Source organism: Vicia villosa, linkage group LG2 (assembly GCF_029867415.1).
Source record: "Vicia villosa cultivar HV-30 ecotype Madison, WI linkage group LG2, Vvil1.0, whole genome shotgun sequence".
Classification (NCBI taxonomy): Eukaryota; Viridiplantae; Streptophyta; class Magnoliopsida; order Fabales; family Fabaceae; genus Vicia; species Vicia villosa.
Genome location: NC_081181.1, coordinates 119249831 through 119277341, shown reverse-complemented (window position 1 = coordinate 119277341; position 27511 = coordinate 119249831). Strand labels below are relative to the sequence as shown.

Sequence of the window (27511 nt, the reverse complement as noted above, 5' to 3'; positions counted from 1 at the left end):
ACCTTTATCACTAACGTCTCTTTCTTTTCTTGGTAGGTTTGTGTACTACGCGTCTCTTAACAATGCGGACGGTTGGATTGATCCAAATACCCTCATTATGATCATTTCTAATACAAGATTCATTCTCATTTTGATCGTTTCTTGTACAAGATTCAATGCCAACACCAATATCACCTTGATCTTCAATTTTTTCATCAACTATTTTGTTAGATAAAAGCACTATAGACCATTTCGTACTTGTCGGATCATTGACATAGAACACTTGTTTAGCTTGAGAGGCTAGAATGAAAGGCTCATCTTTGTACCCTACCCTATTGAGATCCACTTGCAAAAATCCTGACTTATCCATTCGTACGCCACTATTATTTTCAACCCACTTGCAACCAAATACAGGAATCTGAAACTTCGCGTAATCAAACACCAAAATGCGCTCGATAACCCCAAAATATGACAAATTTGCAAATTTCGGATTTAAGTCATTCGCACTTGATATGTGCATAGCTTCAGCTACCAAGGTTACACCACTATTTTGCATAGTACTTTTATCATCCTGTTCTTTGGTATAAAATGTGTATCCATTAATTGCGTATGCGCTATAAGAAAGTACAATTACAGATGGACCATAGGCTAAACATCTCAACCTTTCTGTTACTGAAGCAGGATCTGAACGATACTTTGAATAAATATGATCTCTAAACCACGGTATGAAACTTCGATTGTGCTCTCGTACTATCCAGTTCTCATTTCTATTTGGATTTAAATCTCGGAGAACAACTTTGTGCATTTCAACAAACGGCTCAACCTCAATCTCATTGTGCAGAACATACAAGTGCACTTGATCCCGTTCGACCATTGATACTGTCACAACTTTATTTCCAATTAGCCTTTTTCCTTCTTTTTTTTCGACAATATGAGATTTGGGGAGTCCAATTGATTGAACATTTGACAGATATTCAGTACAAAACTCAACCGCTTCTTCAGCAACGTATCGCTCGGCAATACAACCCTCCGGTCGACTTCTGTTTTTCACGTACCCTTTTAATATTTTCATATAACGTTCAGCAGGGTACATCCATCTCATATAAGCTGGTCCGCACAGTTGTGTCTCTTTCACAAGATGAACGACTAGATGAACCATTATGTCAAAAAACGAGGGAGGAAAATACATTTCAAGATCACATAAAGTAACAACTATCTCATTTTGCAATGTTGGTAAGATCGCGGGATCGACCACCTTACTGCAAATAGACCTGAAGAAGAAACACAGCTTAGTTATTGCGCTTCTTACTTTTTCTGGCAGAATAGAACGTATACCTATTGGTAAAAAATGTTCCATTATAACATGGCAATCATGCGTCTTCAAACTCTTTAACTTGAGGTCTTTCATGGACACAAGTCTTCTAATATCTGAAGAGTAGCCTTCTGGAACTTTTACTTCACTGAGGAACTTACACAATGTTTTCTTCTCCTTTCTAGATAGAGTGTAAACAGCAGGTGGCAAATATGTTCGTCTTCCTTTCGTCACGGGCGCCAATTCAGTTCTCATCCCCATGTTTACCATGTCATTCCTTATGTTAACGCCATCCTTAGACTTTCCTTGTATATTGAGTAGCGTACCTATAACGCTGTCAAATACATTTTTTTCAATATGCATAACATCCAGGAAATGTCTTACGTACAACGACTTCCAATATGGAAGTTCAAAGAAAATTGACTTCTTCTTCCACCCACCCTTGACAATTGAATGTGCAAAAGGCTTGCCAAACTGAGTGCTCACATCTTTCACCTTTTCAAAAATTTGATCACCTGACAAAAAAGGCGGGGCTGTACGATGTTCGGCCTCTCCATTGAATGCTTTTCTCCACCCACGGTAGTGATGATTAGAATTTAAGAATCTACGATGGCCGAGAAAGACATTCTTCTGACAAAGCGCCAATCGTGTCGTATCGGTTTCATCTTCACAAACAGGACACGCCTTTTGACCCTTGTTGCTGTACCCGGATAGATTTCCGTATGCTGGAAAATCATTAATTGTTCCAAACAACATCGCCCTCAAGTTGAAACTTTCTTTCCTATACCCATCGTAAACCTCCACACCTCTCTCCCACAAAAACTTTAAATCTTCGATTAAGGGTGCCAAGTATACGTCTATGTCATTCCCTGGTTGTTTAGGCCCAGAAATTAGCATAGATAACATCATGTACTTACGCTTCATACATAGCCACGGAGGTAAGTTATAAATCATAAGAATCACAGGCCATGTGCTATGCGAGATACTTTGAATACCATGCGGGTTCATTCCATCAGTAGACAATGACAACCGAAGGTTTCTTGCTTCTTTTCCAAATTCAGGATATTCAGTATCAACTTTACTCCATTGTGGTGAGTCTGCCGGATGTCGCAACTTTCCATCAATAATTCTTTCATCTGCATGCCAAGTCAAGTGTCTTGAATCGGTCTCACTACGATACATGCGTCTAAATCTCGGAATTATAGGAAAATACCATAAGACTTTAGCAGGAGACAACTTTTTCTTATATCGAGGGGCACCACATTTAGGACACTCATTCAACGCTGCATACTCGTTTCGAAACAAAACGCAATCGTTTGGACATGCGTGTATCTTATCATAGCTCATTCCAATAGAAGACAACATCTTTTTGGCTTCATACGTTCGATTGGGAAGAACATTATCCTCTGGTAGCATATCTTTCATAAGGGCTAATAACTCTGTGAAACTTTTATCCGACCATCCATTGTCCGCCTTTAAGTTGTACAACTTTAACACCGCAGACAATCTTGTGAATTTTGAACAACCATCATACAACGGTTTCTCTGCATCGCTTACCAACCTCTCAAACATTTTGGGACAATCCGCTAGATCTTCTTCCAGCGCTTCTGCAATCTCTTCGACTCGATCACAATCGTATGTGTCTGTGCAATCGTCGTTTGAAGCATACTTCCTATTACACCTCGACCCAGCATTCCCGGTACTTTTCTCACCATGCATTGTCCAACATGTATAACTTCTATCAATTCCAAACCGTAGTAAATGAGATCCCAACTGATTCCCGTCAACCTTACCCCCGGCATAACAGCAACCCAAGCAAGGACACGGCATTCGAAGCGGGTCTTTGGAGTTCGCAACCGCAAACTCAACAAATTCCCATACCCCTTTCTCGTACTCTTTCGACAATCGGTTTGAATTCATCCATGTCTTATCCATGTCTTAATTAAGCTAAACAAATGCTTCTTGGTTTCTCTATCAGGTACTAAGGAATTCTGTCAAGATAATAAATAGCTATCATCATAATAGAATACCTAATCAGAAAACCTAATCAGAATACCCGAATTCTTAAAGAAGACATTACCTTATTTCAAGGTAATATAAGTCCACAAACCAAAAAATTGGTTGAGAGACACTAAATTGATATTAAATAGAACCATAAACAATAAACTATAAGCAGAAAATAACAAACTATAAGCAAGAAGAAAGGGATAGTAACCTGAGTTAGACTTGATGTGGGAGATGGGTAGGTTTGAATCGGCGTTGTACAAGTAGAAACCAGAGACTTCAAAGTAACTGTAAAATTAAACACACACACCATGCGGTTAAATACACCACTACTAACAAATATCAAAATAAACCCAATCTAGAACTCAATTATTTAAAATGATATGAAATCAATTATCAATTAGCTAGTAACTACAAACAAGAGAAAGAACAGATGCATACATGTGTACCACGGCTTGTTCAACATACATTGGTTCGTAAATGAGAGGCTAGTTCATTAGTCCTAACAATTAACCTCAACTAACAGTCTAACTTTATAACTAACTTACAACATAACCACCAGTAGGATTAAGTGATAACTAACGGTCTTTTTAAAATAGAATCTTAATTTATTTTCATACATTACTTTTAATATGAAATGAAATAAATATCGAATTAGTAATGCTTTGAGATTATAAGAAATCAAATTAGACAAAATACATATTATCACTTTCAAATATATATGCATTTATACAATTAAACAAACTTTAGTAACAAAGGTCTCCATTTTTCAAAACTCTACTCCTTTTAAGAAATGAAAGAATCCTCACTCATATTTTAGAATCAAGTAAAACCATAAAACATTAAAGTGAACGTAGTTTCTCTTAATAATCATTTGGTGTAGACAAGTTATTAACCCTCAATTGAACTACCCATTACAATTCAAATAACTCAATGATATGACAAAGAAGAAATTATGCAGCAAGTAGTTCATGCTTTCATAATATACTATAGCTTTCATTTCATATCATATACTATAGCTTTCATTTCATGCTTTCATTTCAAACAACCCATTATAATTAAAAACGAAAATGGCACTAATGTGTTCTATTCTTGACAAATGTGTTTGCAATTTAGATATAAAAATATCAAAGTTCTGTTTTTAGCTAAAATAATGGCACTAATGTGTTCTATTCTTGAAAAATTGTGTTCTTCAGCACAACACATTCAGTACCCAACAACAAAGCAACAAGAAATTGTGTTCATGGATTATAACCTATTAAGAAACATAGCCAGTCGAACAAAAACAATTAAAAATAAAGCAAAAGAAAACAAGGTGACATACATGAAGATGAAGATGACGGCGGCGGTGGAGGCGAGATGCTACACGGCGGCGGCGGCGGTGAAGAACTTTGAGTTGTGGGAGACAAAGTGGGGGAGACGAAGTGGAAGAAAAAAGATGGGGGAGACAAAATGGGTTTTCTGGGTTTTCTGGGCAAGTTAGCGTCAATGGGAGAAAAAAGATGAATTAGGGATTCTGAACGCGTAATATCAAATTTTAGTAATAAGGCTACTAAAGCGCTTCTGGAAAGCGCTCTCATAGCCTGGTCTATACCAGCGCTTTTGACAAAAAGCGCTCTCATTAAACACCCCTACCAGAGCGCTTTTGAAAAGCGCTTTCGTTCCCCCCCCGTTCCCCCCACCTACCAGAGCGCTTTTGTAAAGCGCTTTCGTACCCCCCACCTACCAGAGCGCTTTTGAAAAGCGCTCTCATAACCCCCCCCCCCTACCAGAGCGCTTCTTAAAAGCGCTTTCATACCCCCCCACTATTAGAGCGCTTTTTTAGCGTGTTTTTTAATTTTGTCTTTAGCGAAGCCTATGCCAGCGCTTTTCCTAAAAGCGCTTTCGTAGGGGTGCTGCTAAAAGCCAAATTTGGCGTAGTGAATAGTTGAATTTAAATAGTTAATAAAATTTAATTAGATTTTTTTTTTTAATGAAACCTTGTATATATAAAAAGGAAACATTACAAAAAAACGGACAAATAGGTAAACCTAAAACTAGGCATTCTAAGCCTATTACGAACAAATTCCTTCCTAATGCCCAGAGGAATAGAATCAAAAAATAAAAGAGAACTACTAGTAAGACCTATGTTAGCAAAAAAATCGGCACAAGAGTTACCCTCTCTGAATATATGAGAAATGAAAATCTGCCTAGAAACGAAATAATTTATACAAAAATTCCAAGCTACTTTGACTTGCCAAGGGACGAGCACAGGCTTTGAGAAGGCCTGAACCACCAAAAGCGAATCTCTTTCAATCCAAAGCTTATTCCAACCTCTCTCCATAGATATTTCTATGGCACGGATAACTGCGATGAATTCAGCTATGTAAGAGGACGACCAAGGAACTGAATCTGCAAAAGCCAAAAGGAAATTCCCCCTATAGTCTCTGAACAAACATCCACAAGCCGCGGGGAGATTGTTGTGATTGTAAGCGCCATCACAATTACATTTTATCCAACCTAAATTTGGAGGATGCCACAAAACCTCCTTGATCATTGGAGCTTTAGGCGGCCTAATTTCCAGATTGAAAGCCTTCAGAAGTTTGAAATCATCAATAGAAGCATGAGAGATGGCAGAAGAATTGTGAGACACGAGGCAAATGAAGCTGTTAACCCTTTGAATGATGTTTTTCAGATTGGGTTGCACATTGTTGAATCTCTCGAAATTCTTGGCCTCCCATATACCGTACAGAATGTAAACCGTAGCAGCAATGAGAAGCATTTTACATTGCTCAGACCTGTCCCTGGAACAAAATATCCACCAAGATTCCATATTTTGCGGACAATTTTGCAGCATAGCCTTGTTGATAAACCATAGCCAAATCTTCTTTGAGAAAATGCAGTAAAAAAAAGGTGTTATGCTGTTTCCAAAGAGGATCTGCATAAGCTGCAAATAGAAACAATATTACATCCTCTTATAGTCAGATTATCATCAGTGGCAAGTTTATTCATCATCAGCTTCCAAACGAAGATAGATTTTGAAGGAGGAATGTCCTTATTCCAAACAGCCTTGGTCCAGACTATAGGTGCGGAAGGGTTTTTGAATTTATAAGCCTCTTGAAGGGTTAAAATTCCAGATGTACAGTGAGGCCATATGCAAATGTCTTCCACCTCCAAGTTACTGAGAAGATTTGGGTTGAGTTTATGCTCTAAAAAAGGGAACAAATCTGACCAAATTAAAGGAATGTTCCAAGAGCTGTCATGAATAAAATCTCTGACCTTAGACTTGAGGGAGATGTCGTGAAGGTTTAGAAATTCCACAGACGTGCTCAGGACCAGCGGATTCCCGCACCAGTTATCTAGCCAAAAATTGATGTTCGAACCATTGCCCAATATCCAAGCGCAGTTCCGAATCAAAGTAGGCCACTCAGCTTTAATAGATGACCAAATTGAAGAGAAAATGTGGTAGTTTATCGTTCCAAAACCTTTAAGAACCCTGGCTATGAGGATGACAGCCCACTGCTCTACACTATTTCTAATATCCCAGGCCAACCGAAGATTAGAATCTTCATTTATTCTTAAAAGAGATCTTATCCCTAAACCTCCATGAAGCTTAGGTCTGCAAATTTTATTCCAAGCAGCAACACAGATTTTTCTCTTGACCGTGGAGCCAGACCAAATGAAATTTCTCGCTGCTTTCTCAATCTCCTTCAAAATAGCTACAGGCCAATCATAAATTGCAATAGTGTGATTCAGCATCCCTTCAATAATAGATTTAACCAAGCAAACTCTTCCCGCCATAGACAGTGTCGAACCTTTCCACCCTGCCATTTTGGCCAAAATCCTATCCGCAATCGGTCTCAAATGAATTGTCTTGGGCTTACCTTTAAACAAGGGCACACCGAGATACATAAAAGGGAGAGAGCCTTTAGAAAAACCAGTTTTGTTAAGAATATTTTGAATCTTGGAGTTGCTGATGCAGCTAGGAAAAAGAGAAGATTTGGAGCTATTCACAAATTGGTCAGAAATCTTATAATATCTTGTGAAAAGAGAAGTTAAAGAATTGACATTAGAGATCGAAGCTTTGCAGAAAATGAGGATGTCATCCGCGTACATGACATGAGAAGGAATAACTAAGTTGTTGCTGGTTTTGATAAGCTTGAGGTTCCCAATAGTGATAAGCTTGGTAATACTCCTGCTAAGAACGTCTTGGGAAAGACAGAAAAGAAGAGGAGAGACGGGGTCACCCTGCCTCACCCCTCTCTTACAATTGAAGAACCCTTTGGAAGCTCTATTAAAGGAAATTGATAGGTAAGCAGAATGTAGAATACTTTTGATCCAGCTGCAAAAAACATGATTGAAACCATAACTACGAAGAACATGCAGCAGGAAGTTCCAATTAATAGTATCAAAGGCCTTTGTAATGTCCACTTTTAGGGCCATGTTACCACCAAAAGCTTTGTTGTGAAGATGGTTGATAGCTTCAGATGCAGTGCAGATACAGTCTTTTATACATCTGCCTTTTATGAATCCACGTTGCTCAACAGAAATAAGTGAGGGCATGAGAGTTGCAAGCCTATCACTCAAGATCTTGGATAGAATTTTGAATTTGAAGTTGGCAAGGGCGATTGTTCTGAAAGACTCCATAGTGTCAGCTTCCTTGTGCTTAGGCAGAAGAATAATATTGTTGGAGTTATACTTAGGCAATATCCAACCTGTTTTGAAAAACTGAATTACCGCATCAATAACCTCTTTCTTTATGATACTCCAATAGGTGTGGTAGAATATCCCTCCAAAACCATCTGGACCAGGGGCACCATCCTTGTTCAACTTGAAAACCGCATTTTTAATTTCCTCTTCAGAAGGGATACTGGTTAGGAATCTGTTCATGTCAGCATTCACCAGGTCAGGGATGACCTCATCTACCATGGAGAAGTCATTGATTTGATCACCTGCAAAACAAAAAAGATTAGTGAAATAATTGACAGCATGAGCTGCCATAGCATCAGGATCATGTAACATTCCATCATTGGTTCTAATGTGGGTTATGGTGTTCTTTGCCTGTCTGATCTTAGCACATTTATGAAAATATGATGTATTTCTATCTCCCTCCAAATGCCATTTGATCTTTGCATTGTCTTTCCAGAAAGATTCTTCCATGATGAGGAGTTTCTCCAGGTTCTTTTGAGCAGTTAACTCCTGATTTTTTAGAACAGAGCTGTCACTATGGATAACTAATTGTTCCTAAATACAAGCAAGAGAAGCAGAAGCATTCTTGACCAGCATATTTATGTTACCAAAGACCTGCTTGTTCCAAGTTTTTAGCTCAGACTTTATGATTTTTAATTTCTGAGTTAGAATATGCATTGGGCAACCAATGACCTGAGTGGACCAGACTTTCTTGACGAGGGCTTCACAACTGTCATGCAAAATCCACATCCCAAGGAATCTGAAGTTGGAGATATGCTGAACGTGTGAGAAGCTGAACTCCAGCAGAAGAGGAAAGTGGTCAGATTTAAGCCTATTCAGAGTGGAAACATTCATAATGGTGGCACTAGAAATCCATAATTGATTGCAAAAAGATCTGTCCAATCTTCTTTGAATGAAATCTCTTCCCACCTTACCATTGGACCAAGTGAAATAATTTCCTTTAGAAGGAATGTCTAATAGATTATTTCCATTGGACCAATTTGAAAAATCCATCATGTGAACTCTATTAGGATTGTGGCTGCCTTGATGCTCATGAGCTCCTTGAATGGCATTGAAGTCCCCAACAATGCACCAAAGCAAAGCATGATCAGATAAAATTTGGGAGAGGTTGTTCCAAAGATTTCTTCTAGTAGTATGGCAATTGGAAGCATACACAGTTTCCATACCTATAGTAACAGTGTTGATACATAAAGAAAAAGCAACATGTTGCTCAGAAATTGAAAGAATTTGGGGGGAGAGGTTGTTGGTGCAGAGGCACCAGAGGTTGGGAGAGAGATTGAGCCTTTGATTACAAGCAAAAACAATGAGGTTGAGGGAGTCAAAAAAATTAAAAGGCAAACTATCTAAAGACATCCAGGGCTCAGCAATAAAACAGAGATCCGGTTTGTGCATAGTTATAAAATTCTTAAGGACTAATCTAGTAGGGTGATTAGCCAAACCCCTTGCATTCCAAAAAATACACTTCATTGGGTAAGGTTAGTGGTTCCAGCCTTTGACCCGGTTAAATTCCCTTTTCCTCTTGAAATCAGTCTAACCTTCTTTTTCTTTGATCTAGAAATAGCTAACTGAAAACCTTGTTGCTCATGTAAATCTTCATCCGATGCAATTATGTTATCTTCCATGTCTGCCATATTTGCCCAAGATTGTTTTAGAAAATTTTCAGCCTCCTTAGGATCATGTGTGAATCCATGCTTATTTGTTACAATCTGTGTGTCTTCCACAAATTCAGATTCGTTGGAACTACTAACCTGTACCAGAGCCAGGTTGTTTTCATTCTCCAAACTATTGTTGGCCAATTTGTTGGATATTTCAGCAACCTCTGCAGGTTGTGTTATAGAATGTGTATTGGAATGCACACTGTTATCAGCCTGAGCAACAAGATCATTTGTATCTTTCTCTTGACTTTCCATAATTTTTGTTGTATCCTCCTTATTTTGTTTTTGTTGGTTTGTAACAGGTACATAAACTTTGTGTCTATTGACTGTGGAATTTCCCTTAGCAGTCTCTTGTGGCAAGTTTCTTTTCCTGCACACACCTAAAGAATGACCAATAATCTTACAATGTGAACAGTATTATGGGAGTTTCTCATATTCTACTTCAACAAAGAAAGCAAATCCTATCCTCTCCACCAGGATTTTGTAGATAAGATCCTTAGCTAATTCTCTGTCAACCAGAACCCTAACAAAATGGCCGAAAGAACGATCAAAAGCTGGCTTACTAGAAGTCGAGTCAATACAAATGGGAGTCCCTAAGCTGCTGGCAATAGCGAAAATGATGTTAGGTCTCCAATATTCTTGTGACAGACCGTGTATCCTTACCCAGACTTGGGCAGAGGTTAGGTTAACATTGGATGGCACAAAGTCTTTTGTCCATGGAAAGAGCTTGAGAGTACCTGGGTTCAAGTTCCAAGTGTTGACAGACCTTACTCTCCGAGCATCTTCAAGGTTGGAAAAGGAGAATTCGTAAAAACCTTTACCAAGCGAAGTTATCCCCCACTTGGATAAGAACGACCATTGAGAAAGCAGCGTAGTCCTGATGCTAGCAACAGTTGTCGGAGTAGAACCTCTGGGCCAAACAATCCTACCATGTAGGTTGTGTCGGCAGGCTTGAAGACCAATCTTGTATTCCTCTTCTGAAATGGTGATTGTTATCCTGTCTCCTTTTAAGCAAGGTACTGGAAACTGACTTTGAGGTATATTGCAGACATTGGAAACAACGTTGGCAAAGGTTTTGGTTTTGGTGTAGTTTGGATTAGTCTGAGCATTTGGGAGCGCTGTTTGTTTTGATTTGTCTCGATTTTTAGGGTTGTCGTTCTCCGGAGATTTAGAGGAAGATGGATTTTGTGCTATTTTAAGGAAAAGAAATGAGGTGTTCTCCATGGCAGATGGTCGTGAAGAAGGGGTGGCGGAATCGTTAGGTCATCGATGGAGTTCGAAGGAGGTGTTCTTCATATTTATAATCTAATTTTTCACACTTAATTAAAATTGAAATTTTTGTGTCTTTTTTAAAAATTTATTTTATTGAATGATTTTAAAACAATTTTAATAGATTATTGTTTATAAAGAAAAAAAATTAAATGCAATTTGCATTCAATTTTTTTTTAGGAAAAATATATTTTTAGAACAAAATATTTAAATGAAATAAAATTAATGTATTTTTTATATTTGCGACAAGAAAACTATTTATTTTTTATCCATTAATTTGTTACAGAAGGAGTAAGAAAAATTATTTGCAACAAGAGTGCTTGGAAGAATTCAAGTTAAATTAAAATAATAAGAGATACAATTATTTATTATATTTTAAATATTTTTGAATACGACTCATAGTCTTAAAAAATATGACAAATTAAAAAAATGAATAAGTTAAATTATTTTATACGATTATGTCTACTGTGGGAGTAAGTAAAGGATGAGGGAAACAATAAATTAATCTCTCTATTCTAAACTATAAGTTATTTTATCTAAAAAAATTATATTAAATTATAAATTATTTTATCATTTCAATTTTTTCTAATATATTCTCTATCATTTATTACTATATTCTTACGTTTTTTTTACATTAGGATTAGCATGTAATTTATATTGTAAGATGAAACCCTAACACACGTAGTTGTAGTTATTGTTCTAACACTTGTCTTTTGACCGAACTCAAGTTCATTCTTGTGAGAACCACATGGTAAAGATAGATATTAAAAAAACGACACCACTCACTCTTCATGCCATCATTCAACCAAACTCTAACTCTTAATACTACAAACTCTTCTGACACGTGCTCTCTATTTTTTTTTTCCACCCCCCAAATGGAAATTAAATTAAACCAAAAAATAATTAAAAAGTTTTATGAGCTGGAGGGAGTTTACGTGTGTGTGGAAATCGAGCTGTACCCTAAAACTTCTTTCTTCTTTCTCCATTTTTTTTGGCTCACAAATTTTTACAAACTCTATAAATACCTCTAATGTTCAACTTATTTTGTCACAAACCTTCTTCTTCTTCTCTTTCTAGTGACATAAAACATAAACATAAAACATAAACGTAATCAAAAACATGGAACTAAGTATCATGTTATGTTTTTTGTTTAGTTCTTCTATTCTCTTCATTGTTCTCTTTAGAATATTCATCAAACAATTTGTCTCCAAAAGACAACACTTGCCACTTCCACCTGGTTCAATGGGTTATCCTTACATAGGAGAGACTTTTCAACTTTATTCTCAAGACCCAAATGTTTTCTTTGCATCAAAAATCAAAAGGTTCATAAAAAAACTCTTCAACTTCTCAATCTAGAATCTCTTTTCATGGAAAATTTTCACTAATACAAAAACTCAAATTTTGTTGTATATTTTAGGTTTGGTTCTATGTTCAAGTCACACATTTTGGGGTGTCCTTGTGTGATGATTTCAAGCCCTGAAGCTGCTAAATTTGTGTTGAATAAAGCTCAACTTTTCAAGCCAACATTTCCTGCTAGCAAAGAGAGGATGTTGGGAAAACAAGCAATCTTTTTTCATCAAGGAGAGTATCATGCTAACTTGAGAAGACTTGTTCTTCGCACTTTCATGCCGGAAGCCATCAAGAATATTGTTCCTGACATTGAATCCATTGCTCAAGATTCTCTTAAATCAATGGAAGGTCGCTTAATCACCACTTTCCTTGAAATGAAAACGGTATGTCTCCAAAACAGAGCAACAAAAAAAACAGAGCAACAAAAAAACAGAGCAAAAACAGAGCAAAAAACAGAGTAAAACAGAGCAAGAAATAATGAAACTAAATTGTTGAAAAAATGAATTTTTTTATTGATTTTAGTTACCAATTTAGAAAATAAATAATGGGTTTTTGTTAAATTTTCAATTTTTGATGATTGCAGTTCACATTCAATGTTGCTTTACTATCAATTTTTGGAAAAGATGAAGTTCACTACAGAGAGCGATTGAAGCAGTGTTACTACACACTTGAAAAAGGGTACAATTCAATGCCAATAAACCTTCCTGGAACACTCTTCCACAAAGCTATGAAAGCAAGGAAAGAGCTAGCACAGATCTTGGCTGAGATAATCTCAAGTAGGAGAGAGAAGAAGCAAGATTTCAAAGACTTGTTAGGTTCATTCATGGATGAGAAATCAGGACTGAGTGATGAACAGATAGCAGATAATGTGATTGGAGTTATTTTTGCAGCTCGTGATACCACAGCTAGTGTGCTTACGTGGATTGTCAAGTACCTTGGTGAAAATATCAATGTACTAGAATCAGTGATTGTGAGTGTTTGGGGTCCTACCCTTTGTTATCCTTAAATCATTGTTTTTGAAACATTGTTGTTTGGTTTCTAAAGTTGGTTTTTTTGACATGTTTTGTATAGGAGGAACAAGAATCTATATTGAGGAACAAGGAAGAAAATGGTGAAGAAAAGGGTCTTAAATGGGAAGATACTAAGAAGATGGTTATAACTTCTAGGGTTATTCAAGAGACTCTTAGAGTTGCTTCAATTTTGTCTTTCACTTTTAGAGAAGCCGTTGAAGATGTTGAATATCAAGGTCAATATTTTACCAAATTTTATATGATATTAATGTTTTAAAAAACGGTCGATTATTGCAAAAACGGTCGCGACAAAATGATATTAGAATGTGATGATATCGATACTGTTATACAATATTTTTGTGATTAAAATTGTATTATAGTTAATTCACGTCGCGATGATCACTTTCAGCGGTCGTGACTGTAATACTTTAATTTTTTCATTTTTTTAACCTTTAGACTCATAGATTTTGTTTTTGTGATTGTGTTTTTTAGGATATCTTATACCAAAAGGGTGGAAAGTATTGCCTTTGTTTAGGAATATACACCATAGTCCAAACAACTTTAAAGATCCAGAAAAGTTTGATCCTTCAAGATTTGAGGTAATTATTGAGCAATGAACTATTGTGTGCATTTTACTATTTACCATAGTTTTATTTTGTTCTTATTCATGTGTTAATCATTTTGCCAGGTTGCTACAAAACCCAATACTTTTATGCCATTTGGAAGTGGGATCCATGCTTGTCCTGGCAATGAATTAGCAAAGATGGAGATTTTGGTCCTTTTACATCATCTTACCACAAAATACAGGTTGGTTAAAATTTGATCATTTGTAACACTTTCACTAAAATATCATATTTGAATGATCTCTAGTGCAATTAGGACCGTTGGATCTAAGGCAACGAAAAATTGAACTTTGATCCAATGGTATGTATAATTGCACGAATGTAAACTCATTGATAATGAGTTTGACATAATTACAGTACTTTTGAAGATTTCATAAAAAAATTATAGAATTACTATGATTTCATTAAATTCGGTGCGATTCTAAATAATTTACTAAATTCATTGTTAGAAATCATGTAAAATTTGAAAGTTTGGAAATTTTCTAAGTGTTGTTTGCATTATTGTGTGCAGGTGGTCTGTGGAAGGTACAAAGGATGGGATTCAATATGGTCCCTTTGCTCTTCCCCAAAATGGATTGCCCATCACACTATATCCAAAAAAATAGATATCATTCCAACAAAAAGATTGATCTAAGCCAAAACCATATTCTATAGAATCTTTCTATATATGGAAATAATGACTTGTTATGATAGCTTTCAAAATTGGTTTTAACTCATTCAAGGAGAGACAATGTTGCAAATCTTATAAAAAAGAAAGGGAGATCAATTCAACTTTTGCTTTCTTTTTTGGCCTATAGACACCTAAAAGGGTAGTCTTGAGAATAGCATTCAAATAGGGATGGAGTTTGTCAAGTGTATATAAGAGGTTTCAATTTCATAGCCAGAGCTAATAGTTTAAGTTTATTTAGTCATTTTTGGACTTTTCATTTTCAAATTTGAGGAAAAGTCCTCAAAAGATTGTATTGGTAGATGTTACTTTTTACATTTTTATCTCACTTTGTAACCTACAAATAATATTAGGGTGTACTATGTGTCCTAAGGACATTGGTTAGAGACACCTCATTAAATATTTTTAATTACTTGAAAAATAAGTCTTAATATTTTATACTTTTAATGTAATGCATTTCTTTCTTTTTTTTATAATCATTTATTTTATTTTATTAATAATCAAGATCTTTCAACTTAAAAATAAGTCTTACATATTTTGCTCATCGAAATTAAGATATTTGTTTATATTCATTCTCTTTTTTTTTTTATTGTAACCATGTAATTTTTAATAAAGATATAACTTTTAATAAAGATATAAATGTTAAAAGAACGATAAAGTGTTAAATCATTTATAAACCTATAGAATAATAAATATATACAATAAATAATTCATATATTTAATATTTTAAAATGCTGATTGAAAATCTATTATTTTTTTCTTTTGTGATTTTGCCCTCTCCATCTCCTTCACATTTTAAAATGTAAATGATCAATATAAAAAATTAAAAAAATTAAATTATCATTTAAAATCATGTTAAAATTAAATAAATTAAACTTATTATTTTAAAAAGTAAGTTTACCTTCAATAAACTATACACATATCTCATAAATTTAGAGAATTTCTTTATTGACCTTCCTATGGGGTGATCCCAGCGAAAACCCAAATTTATCACTGCTTCGAAGATGCATCTCCGAAGTTTTTTTTTTTAGATTTTTCTAGATTTCGGAAATGCATCTCCGAAAAAATTGAAATTTTGATTAATTCGGAGATGCATCTCCGAAAACGCAAAAAAAATTTGGAATTTTGATTAATTCGGATATGCATATCCGAATTAATCAAAATCCCAAAATATTAAAAATTTTGGGATGTTAATCAATAGCGGAGGGATCAAGCTTAGTAAAATATTTCTTTTTACATATGACCAATAACCTTTTATATCTATCTAATCAATTTTATATATTAACAAAAGATTATTTTTCTCTCACATGAATAATCAATTCCAGATAATGTCAAATAAATAAATAAATAAATAACACATAAGTCTACTTTTACAAATATGAATTTAATTATTTTTTTAATTATACATAACACTACTAAAAATTTGATCAACTAACGTACTTTTTATATTACTACTAAAAATTTAATATCATATTGATGTTAATGAAAAAAAATTCTTTTTTTAATTCTTAAACAAATTTCTCATTATTTTCTTCAATTTTATTTAAATTAAAGAATAAAATTAATATTTATATGTATAATATATTTACATACTAGAGATTCACTTAAATTTTAATTTTATTCACTTAACAGTACTATTTACATTTACTACTATAATTTCTATCAAATTGATTTTATATGCAATAAAAAGTTTCTTTTAATTTTTTTTAAAATATTCTCATTGTTATTTAATTTTATTAAAATTAAATTCTATTCTATTCAATTAAAATAAAGTATCAAATAATATATTAATAGATAGTTTTCAAAATGTGCATAAAAAATTATTGAAAAAATTTAATTATAAATAATAACTACAAAATATTTTAATTTAAAAATAGATGTTAATAATTATTATTATATTCATTAATAATATATATTTAATAATATTTTTTAATTAATACAATTAATTATACTATTAATTGTATTGATTCTCCTTTATTTTAATTTTTTAATAATTATTGAGTTTTTTTCGGAAATGCATATCCGAAACATTCCAAGACCAAAAATTAGAATATTTTGGATATGCATCTCCGAAGACACCCGCTCTCCAAAAAAAAAGGTGATTTCGGAAATGCATCTCCGAAAACACTTTTTTGTGGGAAATTTCTTTCCCTACCTCCCTCTTTTCTTGATCACCTCTCGTGAAAAACCCAAAATACCCACACTTCGGAAATGCATTTTCGAAACGCTTTTTTTTTTTCAAAATTTGTCTTATTTCGGAAATGCACTTCCGAAAACACGTGTTTTCGGAGATGTATTTCCGAAAACACCCCTTTTTTGGGTTTTCGGAGATGCATTTCCGAAAACACCTTTATTCCAAGACCAAATTGGTCTTGGAATGTTTCGGATATACACATCCGAAAGAATTCAATAATTATTAAAAAATTAAAATCAAGTTGAATCAATACAAATAATAGGTATAAAATCAAGGTGAATCAATAAAATAAAGGTGAATCAATAAAATCAATGTGAATCAAAATTTCCTAAACAATTTTAAAGTTAAAAATAATTTTTAACTTATATAAATATATAATATATAAATATATAATAATTAATATATAAATATATAAATATATAATAATTATTATAAACCACTCATTTTTTTAATTTTTATAATTATTATATAAATATATAAATATATTTATACTTAATATATAATAATTATTATATAAATATATAAATATATAATAATTTTTATAAATATATAACAATTATGATAATTATTATATAAATATATAAATTAAAAAACTCATTTTTTTATAAATATATAACAATTATTATAAATATATAAATAAAAAATTATAACCTATTTTGTAAGTGAAATTATTTTAATTTTTTTAATTAAAATTATTTTAAATTTTAAAATATGAATCAGGATTGAAATATATAATAGTTATTATTCATAACTCATAAATTATATCAAAATATATAATTATTATTATTCATTACTCATAAATGGGGTTTTCGCTGGGGGTGACCCCCATAGGGAGGTGGGTAAAGAAAAAATCTTTTTTGTGTTTTTCGGAGATACATCTCCGAAAACACTTTGTTTTGGTGTTTTCGGAAGTGCACTTCCGAACTCAACTTTTTAAAAAAAAGTGATTTCGAAGATGCATTTCTAAAATATAAAAATATTCTAAAAATTTTGCCGCAGATGACAAAAAAATTAGGGGTCAATAAAGAAATTCCCTAAATTTATACTACATGAAAATTGAATAAATAATATTTTATTAAAAGTTGTGAATATCTATGAAGAGAGATGGTGATGTAGGTGATGATGTCAAATTAGAAGATCCATACTTTAATTGATGAGTTTTGTACCCATTAGAAAACTCCAAGGTCAAAAAACAAAGTGAATTATTGGAACTTAGACAAATCAAAAAATAAAACAAAAAATATTGGGATTAGTGCATGCTTGAATGTAAATGAATCTACTCCTATAAGATATGCAAATACACTTAATATCTAGAACTACTATTTTTCTAAAAAAGATAAGATAGCAACAATGAAAATAGAAAAGAGAACCTAATGAGTCATGACACTACAAAAATTTTAGCTGTGATTATTCGTGCTTCCCATTTTGTAAACATGCTTTCAATTATTCAAATTTATATGATATCATATGTTAAGGTTGAATTAAAACTAAGTTCTCTTAGATCTGGTTTACACATGTCATTTCAGGAATGTAAGTTGTATTATCCAGCAATGTAATGTTAATGGTTTTGACATTTGTGCAGTCTTATTAAAAAAACTACAAAGATCTCAATCTCATTTTTTCTCCACTCTCAATTTACATTGAAAATGGAGGAGTTGAAAATTATCTTTGATAAGAATAACTCATCAGACCTGATAACTTTTGTGTCAGATATATCTATCTTGAATAATACCATAGCCTACATAGAAATTATTCATTATATGAAGTTCAAAATCAAACGAAAATTTGATGATATATTCTAAAGTTAGATATTATCATGGCTTACGGCAAAGTTGTCACAGATTATCATATTCATTTGAGTTCTTTAAGTAGGACCCATTTAATTTTTAATATTATATCACACTTTTACATTTTTTAAACAACTCAACTATATTTTTCAAATAATATTACTTATCAAAAACTCTAAAATGGTCCCACAATATATCCCATATTTACAACTCATCAACTACATTTTTGTAATTTTCATTAATTTATAATCAAGTGGCCCACATAAATATAGCGTAGAAACCTTCTCACATTTGAGAACACTTGCAAATGTAGAAACGACAATTGTGACCAATTATCCATTTATTCTTTTAGCATGGCATTGAATATTGTGTAGAAACGGTAGTATAGCATCCGATATTCATGCTCTAAGATAGGTTTTTCATAACAATGAATCTTATGAGCTATGTTGTGTGTTGAATATGTTAATTATTCTATTATTTTTTATGATAATGTTGTGAGACCAATAACACCCGACAAAAGTCTGCGTCAAAAAGATCCTCCTTCTCCTTGTTCATCATTTGTGCTCAAAGGATTTTATCTCTTATTCGAAATGAAGAATCTAGAGGGAACATACATAATGTCAAAATATTACAATATTCTTATAATCTTTTACATTTGATTTGTAGATGACTATTTTTTCATTTTATTTTATAGGGACAAGAATCTTGATTTCATAACAATGAAAAATATACTCATAACCTATGAATGACATAGGGACACACGGGAGATCAAACGAACTCAAATCTCTACATTCCTAATCAATGTAGAATTTCCCCACACTACTTACACTTATAATTCTTTTTTAACAATTATTATATATTACCTTATTTCCCTGACCATGGTCAGAATTGAGTTTCCTCTATACTTAAATATATTACAAATTGAATTCAGACTCTCACATGTGTTATTGTATATAATATGGTATAGTTTGAATCATTCATGTCTTAATGTTAGGAATCAACAGAAGGCTTCCCTTAAGATTAGGAAATAGTTATACAATCAAATATCATTTGTATCTATAAATACTCAGCATTTATGGCTGGAATAATATAAAAAATATCATTCCTAGGCCTTTATGGTATTCAGAGCGTAAAGCTTAAAAGAATTTTTTTTCCCGATCCTTGTTATGCCTTCTGAAACTGAACCGACGCCCACTATGTCATCACCCACGGACAAACTGATCATCTTGAATGCTGCTTCTCAACTCTCCATTAAACTCGATGGAGACAATTACCCTTCTTGGAGAATTCAATTCATGGCACTTTTAACAGGCTACGAACTTCTAGGTTATATTGTTGGAAGTAAGCCTTGTCCGTCAAAATAGCTCGCGAACGATACCACGACAGTCAATCCAGCCTTCACGCATTGGGTTCAACAAGATCAACTCATTCTACATGGTATTGTATCTTCGGGGGTTCAATAGTGGTCACACACATAGGAAATGTCAAAAGTTCCAATCAAGCATGGGAGATCCTAAAAACCATGTATGCGGGCCGCTCAAGAGTGCAGATTATCGCGCTCAAACAACAGATTTCCAATTTCAAAAAAGGAAACCAATTGATGGCTACATATCTACAAGGGCTAAAGGAAATTTTGCATGAACTCTCAATCATTGATCATCCTCCTGATGAAACTGATCTTGTTATTCACACTCTCAATGGTTTGAGTGCTGAGTATCATGAAATTTCTGCTGCACTTAGAAGAAGAGAAAGTCCGATTGCATTTGCTGAACTTCATGAGAAACTGATAAATTTTGAAACAATTCATCACCAAGATGATCCACTTGCTGTTGACAATGTGATTGTCATTGCCAATGCAGTCAAAAGAACTAAAAACTATCACCACAAAAACTAAACAATCGCAGCTCTTCTCCAACTCTACGTAATGGCAAAAATAAGGTGGTCTGTCAATTTTGTGACAAGGTTGGTCACACTGCTAAGGTTTGCTATAGAATTAAGCGATTTCCAAAATGAAATGGCCCTAAACCAACAACGAACTTTGCTCAGAATCAGGCTACAACACAACATGGTAACTAGGTCATGGATACATGATCATCTCATCATATTGCTCAGGACCTGCAATAGTTCAATTTAAAAAAATTCTATCTTGGAGCAGATCGAGTGATTGTTGGTGATGGAAAAAGTTTGAAAATTACTCACACTGGCAACTCTGTTATTAATACTTCTGTCAAACCTCTTCATCTTAAACAAGTCTTATGTGTTCCCCAAATTTAATCTAACCTTCTGTCTATCTCCAAGTTATGTCAATCTAATGGTTGTTCTGTTGAATTTTTTCCAAATCATTTTTTATCAAGGACTTGACCTCTGGTTAACCACTGCTTCAAGGACCACTTAAACAAGATCTTTATCATTTATCCAATGCATTCAGTCCATCCAGTCCACCGCAAGCATTGCATACAAGCATCCATTTTACATCTACACGACATCATAAATTATGACATCCTTCTTTCAAAATAATAAAGCATCTGACTGACAATCATCATCTACCAATAAATCTTACAGCCTCAATGAGTGTACTTCTTGTCACTATGCAAAAAGCCACAAGCTTCCTTTTTCAAATCATCATCTCAAAAGCAGTAAACCTTTGGAACTTTTGTACTCTGATGTTTAGGGCTCAGCTCCTGTTAGATCATTAGATGGTGTTTATACTATTTAATCATTGTTGACCATTTTTTCAAATATGTGTGGTTGTACCCAATGAAACATAAGTCAGATGTATTCTCTATTTTTGTTCAATTCAAGTCCATTGTTGAAAAATATTTTAATTTGCCGATTGTTTCTCTTTTCACTGATAATGGTGGAGAATTTATCAAATTAAAATCCTTTCTTGCCAATAATGGCATTTCTCATTTAACCACACCACCTCACCCACTTGAGGTAAATGGAACAACAGAGAGGAGACACAGACATGTTGTTGAAACAAGTCGTGCTCTTTTGCATCATGCTAATTTACCCTCCCAACTATGGTCATTTGCTTTCACCACTACCATGTATCTTATTAACAAGATGCCTACACCAATCTTTAATATGGTCTCTCCCTTTGAAGTATTATTTAAAACCAAACCAACTTATAATAAACTTCATTCATTTGGATGCTTGTGTATTCCTGGCTAAAACCATATATGCCAAATAAGCTCCAAACCAGGTCTAAACCTTGCATATTCCTAGGCTATTCAATGTCTCAGCATGTATATTTTTGTCTTGAACCATTTTCAAATAGGATATATGTATCTAGACATGTCAACTTTATGGAGACTTCATTCCCATATCAATCCATAATTAATTCGTCATCTACTTGTCCTTTAATTCCATCACATGCCTCTTCGGTACATAGTATTATTCATGTTAACCAAGATCAAAATTTAGCTCCGGAACCAAACCAGTCCATAGCACATGAGCCATCTATGCATGTGTCATCACTTCGACCTATACCTGTATCCAGTCCTGCACCAATCCTTGCACCGAACCAAACACTGGTACCTTTGTCACCTGTACCTAATTGTACACTTATATCTGAGTCATTCGTCCCGATAACGAGTCCTACACCAGTTCCAGCATCAAGTCCTCCACCAGTCCTTGAGTTAATGCGACCTATCGAGTCATCTGTAACAACAGAGATACCAGTGACTAGTGATAACTTAACAAGCTCTACCACCACATTGCATCTGATCTGGTTCCAACTTCAACGACAAATAATCCAGTTCAACGTGATCCTATAGTAACAAGGTCACAAAATAATATATTCAAACCCAAGAAAATATTTATTGCCACTAAACATGATTTGCAGGAAAATCTTGAGCCATCTACCATTACTCAAGCATTTAAAATACCACATTGGAGAGATGTTTGTTCTGCTGAATTTAATGCATTCATGAATAATGATACTTGGACCCTGGTTCCTCGTCAAGCTCACACTAATTTAGTTTGTTGTAAATCGTTGTTTCGGATCAAAAGAAATCCTGATGAAAGTGTGGCACGATATAAAGCAAGGTTGATTGCAAAAGGATTCACTCAAACACCTGGTCTTGATTTTAAGGAAACATTCGCTCCTATTTTTTTATTTATTTTTCTTTTATTTTTTAATAGATTAATAGTATTTTTTACCTTTCAATTAAAATTTTCACTTACTTTTTAGAATAATTTTTTATAAAGCATCTTTTAAACAAACTAGTGTGTATACCCGTGCGAGGCACGGGTTTAAATTTATGAGAAAAAAATATTTTAGGTTTATTTATAATTTAAAATAAAAAAGTTTTAATTGTTCATAATTTTATATATATATATATATATATATATATATATATATATATATATATATGTATATATATATTGTATTAATTAAAAAAATTACCTAAGAACCAATATTACATATAGATAATAAAAAATAACAAATAGATATTTAAGATAAAAATTTGTTTTATATTTTATAATTAAATGTCTAAATAGTCATTCAATAATTTAAAAATACAAATCCAAAAATATATTTGTGTTTTTCATAATAATGTATCAAATAAAAAAGATAGTTCAAAATTTAAATATAATAATAATATGAAAACATTGTTCATATTTATCAAATAAATCATATGATTTCAAAAAAAAAATTATTTAACATAACATTTGTAGTTTAATTATTTATTATTAAAAATTTTAAAATGATACTCAAATATATTTTTATGCAAAGTTACTAAAAATGGTTTAAATTTAAAAAAATCATAGGAAAAGAATAAAATAATTAAAAATATTTTTTGTGAGAAACTATTTAAACCAAAAATTATTTTATTTTAATTATATTTTAAACAAAAATTCCAATACTATAAAACTCATGTTTAGCAAATCATAACAAAGAGGTACCTCTTTTGTTTCCATGGGTTTGAATTCTTATAACGGAGCTCGTTACACTAATTATTAGATCATTTTTATTTGCAGGCTAAGATTCTATAAACACTTTTAAAAAGTTAGACTACTTATAAATTAACAATTATATGATATAAAAAATATTTATAATAATAATAATAAAATATTTATATATTAAAAACTGAAAGAAGAAAATTAAAATATTGAGTAAGAATAATCTTTAGCAGTCTATATTAATCTATCACCAACCGTCCAACTTTTTTGAACACACAAATATAACTAATGTTACTAAATTAAACTTGTAAAACACTAAGTAACTATTTAATTACATTAGCAATAGCTTGTTATATATGTTGACCAAAAATATACATTAGTTGTAGATTAGTTTTTAACCACCCACATCCTCATAAGGTTTTACTTGAAACTTTATTTGATTGTGAATCCTATAAAACCTGCAAAACAAAACAAAAAAGGATAAATTACACATAAAATCTTAGTATGATGATGTGCTTGTAATTAGCATAAAAAACTATTGTTAAACTAATAGAGACAAATTGCACATACCATTTATAATAACATCTTGTATTTTAAGATAATAAATAGTTGATCATACTAAAGTTTAACCACTGCGAAGTAAAGAAGCGAGAACTGAAGTCATCATCTCAGCAACAACAAAATAGAAATAACAAAGAGCAATCACTAAGAATCAAAATAAATTGGAAAAATTAATAAAAATTACAACATGAAAAAATTTCACTTAAAAATTAAAACAAACCTGAATTTTAATAGCAATCATCTCCTATTTTATGTCTCTTGTTTTTCTCTATCTTACTCTCATTTTTCTCTATGTAGTAGTTACTTGTATTTGGTAGAATATCTATATTTGACTCCGCCATAGCATTAGCAGGTTGTTGTTACCTGAAACAGAAGTTGAAAAAAAAAAGAGAACAAATATTTACCACATATAAAGAGAAAGAGGTGAAATAAGTGAGAGATGAGTAAGAAAAGATTGAAGAAACAGAGCATGATTCCTACCACCATGTTGATGACACTATGTGCCCTAATAACGACACTATTTTTCGAGTATGTAGAACGGAAATGAAGAACCATAAGAGTTACCTGAAAAAGATGAAGACTAAATATTAAATGCCCTCAACAACTCCATCTAAGGCATTAATATCCTTAATCCAATCAAGTTTATCATCAAAATCCTTCCAAAGCTATCTGAAATTCAAAAGAAACCCAGACCGTGATTCAAAATAAATAATTTATCGGACAAAGAAATGATTCAAAACAACAACAACCCAGACAAAAAAATCTAACATATGAAAGCAATTACAAATATTATAACATTGATTTACATGCATTTTACAAAATATTGTATTATGAAGAACAGAGAGAAATTGGCGAGAGAATGAGTGAAAGTGAGGCACTAAAGAACGCCTATAATCAAACAACAAAATAAAACAAAAAGAAGGAATAGAAACTAAAAGCAAACAAATTAGAACAGATCCACAATACTCATCAATGCTCTCTGCTTCTTTTAACTTCCATTTCTCTCTCACTCAAATTAATCACAACAATCACATCCACACACAGAAGAGTCATGAAGATGAAGAAAAAAGTTTACCAGCTACGGTGGCCTGGCACGAAGAATATTTAACCGTGGTAGTGGATACAAGCAAGGCACGATACAGGTGAACGCCGATGGCTTGGTGCCGAAATGAAGAGGGGTCGTGCGGTGTAGTCGTTGATTGGTTGTGGAGGCGTCGGCGCCGCATGTCTGTTGAGATGTTGCAGCTTTGTCGGTTGAGGGCGATTTTCCGTCGTGAAATCATCTTGCATCCATCACCGGAGATCGCAACCTTACCACCTCCAAATCACACAAAAACGCACAGATGCGCCGCCACCGGAAACCGCAACCTCACCACCTACAAATGAAATTGTGAGAAAAAGATGAGATGAAATCATGAAGAAGAACATATATTTGATTTCTCAGATCTGAAAACATCACTTATCTTTTTAATAGATCTAAACAACACCACTAATTTCACAAATTTGAAATATCATTGATATAAAATTCACAGTTGTTCAAAACGATTCAGAAAATATAAATAAAAGAAATCAAAGTTTGAAGATGGAAAGAAACATTTGAGTTTCAACATTGTTGTTGAAAATACAGAAATGAAGAGATAAGGGAGAGGAAAGAAACGTGGAAGAAAGAAGAGAGGAAACTATGAAAGAGAAAAAAGAAGAGAAAATGAAGAGATTCTGTATGTTTGAAAAATTAAAGATAGATTGGATTATTATTATTATTATTATTATTATTATTATTATTATTATTATTATTATTATTATAACAAAATAGATGACTTTAGTGAATAAAGACCAAATATAAATCATTTTGACGTGTTGAAAGAAAATTATATAAGAGTAGTTCAAGCTCCAATGTGTCTTTTGAGTACTCTATGCATGGAGCATAGTAAAAATTTAAAATGACATTGAAAGTTGGAAAGAAACATTTCAGCTTTTTGTTTTTCCACTATTTTGAGAAGTTAAATAGAAACTTAAATGGTTTTTAAAGATTAATAAAATTAAAAACAAATTAAAAATCAATTTGAAAAATGATTTTGATATTAATAGAAATATTTTCTTTTATAGAAGAAATATAAATAGAAGAATGCATGAGAGAGTGCCAAGTGGCAAACTTGCCAAAGAACTCATCTTGCTTTATTATATTCTATGATTGTACCTAAAAAAATATTGCATATATTGACAAATAAATGTATAAAATAAAACCATCAAGAATTTGAATTACTAAAATTAACTAAAAAAGGGCGGGCTTAAGACGAGACGAGCTTAACGAATAGGTGAGACGAGCTTTAGCGGGCGGCGGGCTTTGGCGGAGCGAGCTTAAACAGGCGACGGACTTTGGTGGACGGCGGGTCCAAAATTCCAACCCAACCCGTCCGGGTGCGTGGTTAATCCGGCGGACCACCGCCCGTTTTGCCACTTCTAATGTATAAATACTCGGCATTTATGGATAGAATAATATACATAAAAAAATAGCGAAATGCTATTGATACACTAAAATATGACACCGTATACGTTTTACACCGTAGCCTTAAATATTAATTGCACTTTGACACAAGTTTCAATGCACCACAAATTAATAGAATAAAAGAAAAATTGAATTGGACCGTATAGACATACGGTGTAGTGTCAAATATGAATGTAAGTTTAGCATATCTCAAAAAAATATCATTCCCTTTATACCTTTGACACTGTACTAAAATGAACAATATTTGTACATGCTTCCTTAGGCACTTATTCAAATATGTTCACTCCTTCTGATCTTGTAGCTTTCCACCTTGCACCTCTCAATTCGCTGTCTTTCCATTTCTTTGTGAAATTCCTCTGTAGATGCATAACATAACACCTATGTGAGGTTCCTAGCATCACCTCTTGTAAATTAAAAATGAATAAGTCTCTATAAATATTACACAATTATTATAAATATAACACCCTATAAATATTACACAGTTAATATACAGATACAATTCCTTGTAAATATTACATAGTTAATATAAATATAATTATTTGTAAATATTACACAGTTAATATATATGTATATTTGAAGCAAACCTCACTAAGAAAACCGAATTGTATATATCTAATTAGTCTTGTTGAAAATTTGAAGCACTAGCTTTATACAAAAGTATATTATAAAAACATGATGTCGTATTATTTCAAGGATATATAATTGGATAGATGCATATATATACTTTTCAATAAAAAATTATCAAAGTGATTGTATTCTCCATCCAACAAACCTTTTCAAATTATCAAAGAACTCTTAAAACAACACTTATCACTTAACTTTTCTTACAATATGTTCTCATGTTTTCATAAGCCAAAGTATTTTTGGTAATATCTTTGACCCCTCATAGTTCTATAGCTTTTTTTATACTACTTTTGTAACTAGTTCTATAATATTTTGATGTCTTCACTGGTGGTACCATCCATCTGTATCCACATATGAAACGTATATAATTCGT

At 32.8% G+C, this 27511-nt stretch overlaps 3 protein-coding genes and 1 long non-coding RNA gene across 5 annotated transcripts; 1 reads left to right on the top strand and 3 right to left on the bottom strand.

Annotated features, from left to right (window-relative positions):
• Window positions 1–6190: 6190 nt before the first annotated feature.
• On the bottom strand, window positions 6191–9148 carry LOC131649884 (uncharacterized). The gene is made up of 2 exons (XM_058919628.1): window positions 8657–9148; window positions 6191–8518 (listed from the first exon to the last, which is right to left on the bottom strand). The coding sequence occupies exons 1-2, from the start codon at window positions 9146–9148 to the stop codon at window positions 6191–6193; spliced, it is 2820 nt and encodes a 939-aa protein (XP_058775611.1).
• Window positions 9149–10056: 908 nt separating this feature from the next.
• LOC131649883 (uncharacterized) lies at window positions 10057–10863 on the bottom strand. Its single transcript, XM_058919627.1, has one exon. It carries the CDS (start codon window positions 10861–10863, stop codon window positions 10057–10059), a length of 807 nt encoding a protein of 268 aa, XP_058775610.1.
• A 1099-nt stretch (window positions 10864–11962) lies between these two features.
• LOC131646698 (abscisic acid 8'-hydroxylase CYP707A2-like) lies at window positions 11963–15005 on the top strand. The gene is made up of 7 exons (XM_058916670.1): window positions 11963–12230; window positions 12326–12641; window positions 12842–13228; window positions 13330–13504; window positions 13761–13867; window positions 13957–14075; window positions 14403–15005. Exons 1-7 carry the CDS (start codon window positions 12028–12030, stop codon window positions 14494–14496), a joined length of 1401 nt encoding a protein of 466 aa, XP_058772653.1. The 5' UTR covers window positions 11963–12027; the 3' UTR covers window positions 14497–15005.
• Window positions 15006–23701: 8696 nt separating this feature from the next.
• On the bottom strand, window positions 23702–25604 carry LOC131646696 (uncharacterized). Of its 2 annotated transcripts, XR_009297590.1 has the most exons (5): window positions 25084–25604; window positions 24573–24677; window positions 24229–24371; window positions 24018–24079; window positions 23702–23905 (listed from the first exon to the last, which is right to left on the bottom strand). It is a non-coding gene; the product is annotated as an uncharacterized LOC131646696 (long non-coding RNA). The 2 variants fall into 2 exon arrangements; XR_009297591.1 differs by lacking the exon at window positions 24018–24079 and having other exon boundaries at window positions 25084–25602.
• Between the last annotated feature and the right edge of the window lie 1907 nt (window positions 25605–27511).

What these genes read in the sequence shown, in the direction of transcription:
- LOC131649884 (XM_058919628.1), bottom strand. Translation starts at nt 9,148, where the DNA reads ATGGAAACTGTGTATGCTTCCAATTGCCATACTACTAGAAGAAATCTT. An exon ending in AGAAAGTCTGGTCCACTCAG is followed by an intron (nt 8,519 to 8,656) that starts GTCATTGGTTGC and finishes GCTTGTATTTAG; the next exon opens with GAACAATTAGTTATCCATAG.
- LOC131649883 (XM_058919627.1), bottom strand. Translation starts at nt 10,863, where the DNA reads ATGGAGAACACCTCATTTCTTTTCCTTAAAATAGCACAAAATCCATCT.
- LOC131646698 (XM_058916670.1), top strand. Translation starts at nt 12,028, where the DNA reads ATGGAACTAAGTATCATGTTATGTTTTTTGTTTAGTTCTTCTATTCTC. An exon ending in TGAAGATGTTGAATATCAAG is followed by an intron (nt 13,505 to 13,760) that starts GTCAATATTTTA and finishes TGTGTTTTTTAG; the next exon opens with GATATCTTATACCAAAAGGG. An exon ending in TTGATCCTTCAAGATTTGAG is followed by an intron (nt 13,868 to 13,956) that starts GTAATTATTGAG and finishes TCATTTTGCCAG; the next exon opens with GTTGCTACAAAACCCAATAC.